This window comes from Festucalex cinctus, chromosome 10 (assembly GCF_051991245.1).
Source record: "Festucalex cinctus isolate MCC-2025b chromosome 10, RoL_Fcin_1.0, whole genome shotgun sequence".
Classification (NCBI taxonomy): Eukaryota; Metazoa; Chordata; class Actinopteri; order Syngnathiformes; family Syngnathidae; genus Festucalex; species Festucalex cinctus.
The window spans coordinates 19,940,783-19,950,124 of record NC_135420.1 but is presented as its reverse complement, the minus strand read 5'-3'; the positions used below and the strand labels follow the sequence as shown (position 1 = coordinate 19,950,124).

The 9,342-nt window shown below is 42.7% G+C and overlaps 2 protein-coding genes across 4 annotated transcripts in view; both read left to right on the top strand.

The window, feature by feature from the left end:
* lingo3a (leucine rich repeat and Ig domain containing 3a) overlaps positions 1-6,624 on the top strand; it is a 40,286-nt gene extending 33,662 nt beyond the window's left edge. The window contains exon 2 of the mRNA XM_077533917.1: positions 3,466-6,624. Coding sequence (XP_077390043.1) covers positions 3,466-5,364 — 1,899 coding nt within the window. The 3' untranslated portion in view covers positions 5,365-6,624. The remainder of the gene's footprint in view (positions 1-3,465) is intronic.
* Positions 6,625-6,780: 156 nt separating this feature from the next.
* Positions 6,781-9,342, top strand: part of atp8b3 (ATPase phospholipid transporting 8B3) — a 98,364-nt gene continuing 95,802 nt past the window's right edge. For all 3 annotated transcript variants that reach the window (XR_013285321.1, XR_013285322.1, XM_077533915.1), the window contains exon 1: positions 6,781-7,582. The gene's annotated coding sequence lies outside the window, so the exon portion shown is untranslated. The remainder of the gene's footprint in view (positions 7,583-9,342) is intronic.

The window sequence follows — 9,342 nt, the reverse complement described above, 5'->3', positions numbered from 1 at the left end:
AGACAGAGAATGAGAGAATGAAATAGAAAAAGCAAGTGAGCAAGAGGAAAAAAAATGAGTGAATGAGAGATGACAAGAGTATGAGAGAGAGAATGAGTGCATGAGAAAATCTGGTGTCTAATGTGGTGTTTAGCGTGTGAGAGTGCGTCTGGAGCGAAAGTGGTGTCTGTGTGTATTTTGGTGTCAAGTTTGTGAGCGCGTGTGTGAGAACGTGACTCTAATGGAAATGCACCAAAACAGCCTCATGTGATCAGACAATCATGGTGAAGCAGCATGTGGCTCATTATCCAAGGTTATTTTGAACAGCCTGTTCCAAGTAACTGGACTAATTGTCATCACGATGCATCTTAATGCTTAGTTAAAAGTGTGACAGCTGCTGCTGACGACCGCACCGACATCGTCTTCTTCCTGTCCAATCTTTCGAAAGTCCATATGGCCTCAACGATAAAGAGCAGGCACATATGAACACGTCGCTATGACAACGTCAGGCATAGCTGCCGATTCCTGTACGCAAATTGAACGTTGTGTGTTCGTCATTATTCCGAAATATGAGACGAGCATTTTAAATGTCAACGCATGGTGTTCTTCTTCAAACATATGAATGCAGACCGTTCGTATTGCGTCCAGGTTGTCTGCGGGCATCGGGTCCCTCTGCGCGATACACCTTGAGGTCTTGGACGGTGCTGTGAAACTGGAGACATTTTTAATTGTGGTGTCTGTCGTAGGGGAGGAGAGTAACCCTGTGGGTAGCCGGGCTTCAGTTTCCGAAGATGTCTGCTATCATCAAAGTTCATCACATTATTACAAGAATGTGAATGTCAGCTTTACACGGCCAAGATTTTGCTCAAAAAAACAAATGTCAGCTGGCTGCTCGCGTCAAAGCAAAGGTTAGATGAAGCAGAAGTAATAATCTACCGGGGGTGAAAATAGTGGAGAAAAATGTCACAGGTAATTAAAGGACGAAACTGACTAATGCTGGTCTTACACCCAACGATTTTCACAATCTCAGGGTAAAAACGGAAAGTCAGAAGGAAGTTTTATTGAAGTCACAGCGAGGCCCCGTCATCTTGATCGTTTAATCTTAGCTGTTTTAGATAAGTCTTTTCGTAGTCTTGGCCTAGTGTCCAAGTTTTTCAGTCAACTAATAGATGAGCTCTAACAAAACCAGAAACCGGGAACTCTGTAACTGGTGTTTAAATGTGAGTGTGAGATGATAATTTCCCACAGTGATGGCAAATCCAGGTTCAGAAAGTTAAAAACCCTGCCACAGTTTGCCTTTACCAACAGGTGCTTCTACTCAACTAGCAGGTAAAGGAGCTCCTTTACCTGTGAAGCATCTGTGACTAAAACCAAACTGTGATGTTTTTACCAGTACTTCCCAGACCTGAATTTGCCGCCTCTGGTTTTCCAAGGGTCTTTTCCAAATCTTCCGATGTACACGTAGGTGAAGGAGCACTAACAACTAATCAGCTACTACATGGTCCTATTTCTAGAACCTGGTCAGCCCGGTTTCCTGGCTTGCATAAGCCACTGGTGGTCTTAAGGGTTGGGGAATCCAGATCCAGAAAGTAGAAACCCTGCCCTACCCCTGACCCTGGCAGATAAACGAGCTGGCTTCGCTCTGGACACTGCCGTACTAGACTAGTCTCCATGGTCTCCACTCTGTTTTTTTGCTTCCTCCTACATGTCGAATACGGGAGACCATCGTTGTCCTCTATGCTAGCTTTAGCATGTCTCTGACTGATGCCCTTAAGGCTGAGTTGTTATTGCAGTTTCCGACAGTACTAGATGGTGTGAAACTGACGGTGTCAATGTGCATTACACACTGGTAAAAAGGGCACTTTGGTCAATACACTTTTCCTGCACAGAGAGTTGGATGACTTCTTTTTGGTGTCCTCACTCGATTTTATCAACTAGCTGTATAAACAAAACCACATGTCAGTTTCAGTTAGTCTTTGGTTCAGTCACTCTGTCACCAGGATTTGAGTGACCGCTGATGTAACCTAATGTGTCAACCTCTCTGTCCTCTGTTGGGACCGGGCCCCGGGCACCCTCTGACCAGCCGCTCTCTCTCATGTGGATATGTGCTTAATAAGGCTGGCCCGTACCTTTTACATGGTTTAAATTCGCAATATTGATTTTGGTTAATATGAAAAAATAATATTCCTGATGACAAAAATGTACTGTGTACCTTGACTGTGTGTGCCAGGTGCCATTGTCTTCCTTTGTTTCCCCATTCTCCTCCACCCTCTATCATACAAGCTCTACTTGCATTTTTCAGTCATTTCATTTCATTCCAGGCTGACTAATAATCATCTCTGAGTCAGGATGAATTGCAAATTAGCGCCTGAGGTGAAGGACATTAAAGGCGTTATTAAGCCATCTGAAACGGGAGCAGGTGATCATTTTAAATGCCCGTAAAAGACACTTTCTCTTTTGCTGTATCATGTCAAACACATCTGCTCGTTAAAAGCGTTTGTCTCTAGTTTCCATCCCTCGACTCGGAGGCAGAAGGAGATTTTGCCAGCCATTCAACTGCTTTGACGCATACTTTTCAAAGTCTGTCTGTTGGTATTTCGGGAGGGTTGTACATATAAAGGGATGCACAAACATCAATGCACTATCCAAAGGATATAAAAGGACGAGTTAAGTATTGTACGTGCCTCAGCTGGGATGCATTGACTGTGATATATCGAGCCTGACATGCTTTGATCAGTGGCCTTTTGGCCTTCCAGCTATTTGCAAGGCGTAAACGGCCGACTTCACACTCCTGCTGTGATAGGTCAGTTTGTGAAGTAAAAAGGGAGTGATGCTGTTTTGATCGCTACATGTAATCAGAATTAAGCTCAAAGGTATATGAAACCTTGAGGATAACATGGATAAAATGCACATATATACGTTTGTATGGTCAAAAGCCGGATTTCGGCTGAGCCACTTTGGTTGGTTATGACATAAAATAGGTATTTCCTCGGTAAGCTAATAATTAGCCTAGCTTCTTCTTTGTATTTTCTGCCCATGTTGCTGTCCTGTGGCTCCATGCTGCCTCTTACAGGTCAGTCTTTGTACTACGACAAGTATCTCGTTTGCGGGAGGGGTGGTTAAACATTTCAGAAATTTTTCCTTGACATCTTTGGGGTCTCTCTAAAAGAAAAGAAAAGGTATAATAAAGCAAAAATGTCACCACATCCACATTCTTTTTCACTGACCCCGAAAGGCAAGGTAGTTGTGTGTAGTTCTTCTCTGTGAATCCAAAAGTAACCTGCTAACTAACAACCAGATGGATCAGCAAAACCTAACAAAAAAAAAAAAAAAAAAAGCACCGCAATGGTTGCGTCTGGTACGGCATTGCCTGACATCGTTTTCCGTATACCAGGAAGTAGCTTGCCAACATGAAGATAAAAAAAAATCTGCGTTGTTTTGTGTAACTGTTTAACTAATCTAATTCTTTCCATCTTGTCTTCTCAGGTGTTTGGCCCAGTGATTGTAGCTCAGAGAGTAGGAGGTGGCGGAGGAGAAAGCAGAAGGGGTGCAATGGGGGTCAACCTCGGACAGGATGTGGGTTGGCTCCTGCCCTTCTTCATCCTGCTGGTGATGCTCAATGTGTGGCCCACCCGGGGTCAGGTATGTCCACAGCGCTGCGAGTGTGCCGCCAGGCTCAAGTCTGTCTCCTGCCACGGTAAGCGATTGTCTGCGTTGCCTGACGGTATCCCAGTGGACACCAGGATCCTGGACCTGAGTGCGAATAAGCTGCGCTGGGTGGAGCATGGAGACCTGTTGTCATTTCCCAATGTGGAGAAACTGGATCTCAGCGAGAACATGATCAGTGTCCTGGAACCAAATGCTTTTTCTAGTCTCCAGAGCCTGCAGTCGCTTTCGCTGAGAGGTAACCAATTAAAACTGATCCCCATGGGGGCTTTCTCCCACCTTTCGAACCTCACCTCTCTGGACCTTAGCGGGAATAAACTTGTGATTATTTTGGACTTTACTTTCCAAGACTTGAAGAATCTGAGGAACCTAGAAGTTGGAGACAACGATCTGGTGTATATCTCCAACAAGGCCTTCTTGGGTCTGGTGGCACTGAGAGAGTTGACCATCGAGAGGTGCAACTTGACTTCTGTGTCCAGTCAGTCTTTGTCGTACCTTCACAACCTGGTAACCCTGCGGCTCCGTTACCTTGGCATCTCCACGTTAGAGGACCAGAACTTCCGTAGGCTTGGAAACCTGAGAGGCCTGGAGATCGATCACTGGCCCTTTCTGGAATACATCATCCCCCACAGCCTGCAGGGTCTCAACTTGTCATGGCTGTCCATCACGCACACTAATATCACCTCCGTGCCCACATCGGCCCTACGAAGCCTCGCCCACCTCACCAGCCTCAATCTATCCTTCAATCCTATTTCGGTCCTGGAATCTTGGTCACTGCGAGACCTGCTCCGGTTGAAGGAGCTGCATCTGGTCAGCACCAGACTGGTGACAGTGCAGCCATATGCTCTGGGCGGTCTCCGACAAATCCGTCTGCTTAACCTCTCCGCTAACAACTTGGTGACTCTGGAGGAGGGAGCCTTCCAGTCGGTCAACACTCTGGAGACCCTCCGTTTGGACGGCAACCCTCTGGCCTGCGACTGCCGCTTACTTTGGATCCTTCAGCGTAGGAAGACGCTGAATTTTGACGGCGCCTCCCCGGTGTGCATAACACCCTTGGAGGTGCAGGGGCGGGCTTTGGGCGCCTTCTCAGACTCAGCTCTCTTTGACCACTTCACCTGCCAGAAGCCCAAAATCCGCAACAGAAAACTGCAGCAGGTATCGGCTCGCGAAGGGCAGGTGGTGTCCTTCGTTTGCAGGGCGGAGGGCGAGCCCACGCCAGTGATTTTCTGGATATCTCCACAGAGGCGTCGCATCACTACGAAGAGCAGCGGCCGTTTGACGGTCTTAAAGGAAGGCACCTTAGAAATCAGGTACGCCCAGGTGATGGACACCGGAACCTACATCTGCATTGCAAGTAACGCTGGAGGGAATGACACATACTTTGCCACACTCACCGTCAGCGGGCTGCCATTAGACGCCGCCCTCATGGCCAACCGCACCTACTACGCCGGAGACCTTAACGACACGAACCTTAATGACACAAGAGTTTTCCTGAAGTTCACGCTGGACCTGAAGACCATCCTCATCTCCACAGCGATGGGCTGTATCATGTTCCTGGGGGTGGTCCTCTTCTGTTTCATTCTGCTCTTTGTGTGGAGTCGCGGAAGAGGACAGCACAAAAATAATTTCTCTGTTGAATACTCTTTCCGAAAGGTGGACGGGCCGACCACCAGCGGAGGGCAGGGCGGTGCCCGCAAGTTCAACATGAAGATGATTTGATCCTCCTGGAGAGCTTTTACTTCGTTTTTTGTTTAATGCTACTGTGCTCATCCAGAAATTAGGACACTTGAACGATGGCTGTCTTGCTCGAGAACACTTAAGATGTGAATGTTGAGAGGACACATGAACCCCAACCCAACTACACACACACTTAATTGTATAGTGTTCGTTTCGTAATGCTGTTTTTAAATGTCAAGGACATTAATCAGTTGCTCTTTGTGCTTGCAACATTTAACACATTGCCGTGACATTTTGGGAGAAAAACAGACTTCAGTCATATGAAACTGTTAAGGCGTAAACGTAACATCCGTGCGTGCTTTGAGAGTTGTGATGAATTTCAAAAACAACCAATGAAAACACGTTTTATAGTGTTAGTATTTTAGTCAGTATCTCTTTTAAACTCACTCTTTAGACCACAAATTCTCTACGAAACACTGAAGACAACAAACAAATCACTGTTAGAAGGGACCTCGGTTTTCAACGGAATCGACGCAAGACGTTTCAAGGATATAAACGGTGTGCAATTAACTAGTTTTCCCAGTGGCGTGAAAATACATTGTCACGCTCAGTTACAATCTATTTTTCATTTATTTTTCATTTATACCCAAACCACTTTCCCATTTGTACCACTTACATACAATTGATAGTCATCAATTAACATTGTATGTTTTTGATTATTTATATTTCTGACCGTTGTTTTTCATACAAATGTTTGCCATAATTGTGGCAATTTAACATACAGTACAAATTGAGGTTATATTGCCGTCAGAAACAGAGAACCACCTGTATGTTGTCTTTGTGTGCAGTTCATAACAAGGTTTAAAGAACCTTATATGTCGCGACCGTTGTCAACCGAGGAACTCCTACAAATTCCATAACAAACGTTGTCTTTTCCAAAACAAGCTAAAAGCCACATTTAAACTAGGCGTGCCATTATTACGTTAAGGATTCTAATTTATGTTCACACTTAGCGAATTAATTGTTTTAACAGGATAGCATTTTCAGAATAATCCAAATGCTTACCTTTTTGGCATTCATTGACATGACAGCAAGGGTGTCGCACACATACACGATGTGGTTGTTTCCTTCTTGATGGTCTCTCCGTGTGATACTGTTTTAGACGGTGTAGTCCAACAGTCACTTGAAAGTGGCTCTGGATCTTCACCCAGCCTATCAGATAATGTCACGGCTCCAGAAACCTGCAGAATGGCTTGTTCATGAATGCATTTTCAGAAATGGGCAAATAAAAGATTTACTTGATTTGATTTGTCACTTGATGACAAGGAAGGCACGCCAACCACATTACTATTTGTGCACAAGCAATAAATGGCAATTTTCTCGAAACTGGCCCCTAATGTACTGCCTAAAGAGATCATATCAAAGTGTGTAATAGGGAACATGGTGTATAAAATGTACTATACTGTTTAGCCATTCATTTGTGTCCATGTGGCTTGTTTTTTACAAGTGTCGTGCAATCACATTTGACCGTTCATTCACCTGTAACTTTTCTTGCAAGTGCTATATCCCGTACATTCCATTTCTCATCAAACTGATCGCGCTCCCTGAGCTCATAGAGTGCGTGACCTTGTGCACTGGGACAAAGTGTTGTGATGAAAAGAATAACGAGAGCTCAGCGGGCCGTAATCTTGTTTAGATAGGAAGGGAGTTGCAAGAGAAAATTGCTGTTACTTTTACAGAAACATTTCGCTGGAAGGTCAGCGAAAGTATATTCAAGATGGACCCTTGCTATAGGAATGAATGAGAATTGACTTACACAGTGAGTACATAGTGGCTATAAAAAGTCTACACACCCCTGTTCGAATGCCAGGTTTTGATTATATTTAAGAAATATGGAGGCCCAAATAAATTATTCATAAACTTTCCACAATTTATGTGCATTAAAAATAAATATTTTAGAGAATTTGAGTAAAAATATAGTAAATAAAAAATAATGATGTGGTTGAAAAAGTCTTACAACTGTGATGTGGATGTTTAAAATGAAACAGTCGTTCAAACCTATGTTAAGTGGGAGTCAACACACACCTGCCACCATTTAAAGTGCATCTGATTAAACCCAAATAAAGTTCAGCTGTTCTAGTCTTTTTTTTTTTTTTGTCTGTTTGTTTTTAAGAAGAAGCCTAAATGTTTTGTGCTATAACTGACTCACATTTGGAACTGTACACAATTCCTTCCACCTTCACGAAGGCCCCACTTTCAGGTAAGGCAAAACAGTGCCATGCTTTTGTTGAAAAAAAAAAAAAAAAAGTCAGGTAAAGCCTACGAGAACATCTGAACTTGATTTGGTTTTAATCAAAGGGACTTGAAATGGTTGCAGGCATGTGCGGGCTCCCTTTTAACGAGTTTGAATGTAATTGGTCTGTTCTAAACACAACCACATTCTCTCATCTTAGTTTTACTTTGGACTCTTGGAGATTTGTAAAAATCCATGGATTTGCATTTTATAGGTTATAGGTCACCTTAGCGTTATGTACAGCATTTAGACAGGGGTGTGTAGAATTTTGAAATCCATCCACTGTGATAATCAATATTAAAGTTAAACACATCACCAAGTGTGTTTAGTATTTTCTTTGCCCTCTTTTTTTTTTTTTTTTTTTTTTATTTTTTTTAAATGTTTTTATATATGCTACCATGGAAAGGTGCCTATGGTGACCCCCCACACCCCCAATTTAAATTTGTAGACACATCTAAAATATGTCCTTTTTACCCCCCCCCCCCCCCCAAAAAAAAAAATAAAAAATAATAATACTAATAATAAAAATACAATTTATTTCCATTAATTCTTGTCAAAGAATCTATTTTAGAATGCTAACAATGAACAGTTCGGGATTCAAATTTTTAATTAAAGAAAATCAAATGTTAATGTGCTCATTAGTTGACTCACTTGATTTAGTGTAAGAGGGACTTAACCTGAAGACGTCTCCTCATCTGGAGCTGAAATTTCAATCCACATTTCGATTGCTCTGCTGCCCTCTGCTGTATAATATTGTACTGGGTTTGGTACAAAGTGGAAATTACAAGCGATTGCATTTTTTCCATTGTCTTTTGTTGAAATCATGATGTAAATATTGAAACCGCTGTCATTAAAAATTGTGCTGCTGTTTTGTATGGTGGCGTTTTATATATATATATATTAAAAAAAAAAAAAAAAGTGGTGTTCATGAAGCATGTGATATGTCTTGTACACTGAACCATTTTTATTGCAGTTTATTATTATTATTATCATGACTCCTGCAACACTGTGAGATGACTTTATTTTCTTTTTAAATTTGTCTTGGTCCAGTTTTACTGAGTCCAACTGTACAAAGGAAAAAAAAAAAAGAAGTCATTTTAGATTTATTCGCCCAGTGAGTAGATGGGGTCTTTATTGTTTATTTACTGGGGGTGAAAGTATAAAATAAATGACATTTTGTGAACAGACCAAACAAAAATGGTTCACATTTGTATCGTTTCCATTTCAGACGACACAACAGCTCGTCCTGCCTACTTTCTCTCAGAAAATGGCGGATGAAAGTAAAAATGTTAGTGCTACATTTGCACTATTTTATTGGTACGGCAGAAACTCAGTATGCCATATGAACATTTTTTTTTCCCCATCCATATTCAAATCTTACTAAGTATTCTCTCGTGCTGGTGAATAAAATGAAGTAATTACCCTAGTGGAGCATCGAAGACAAGAAGCTGATATGGAAAACAAACTTTTCATCAAAACGTTTTATCCCTTTTCAGGTGACACCAATCAAACAATTAGACGTGAGTATTAAAGCGATTGAGGGCCCCAGGATGGAATACTTTTGTGGTTCTCCATGCAGTCCACGTCTGGAGACGTTCTCTGGACTTGTGAATCTGGGAGGCAGGCAGGGCAAGTTGAGCTCTCCTGCTCGGACGCCTGGAGCGACTCATCGGCAGGGTGAGGTTGGAGAAGAGACCCGACAGGAGGCGCTAAGAAGTGGTTGGGGT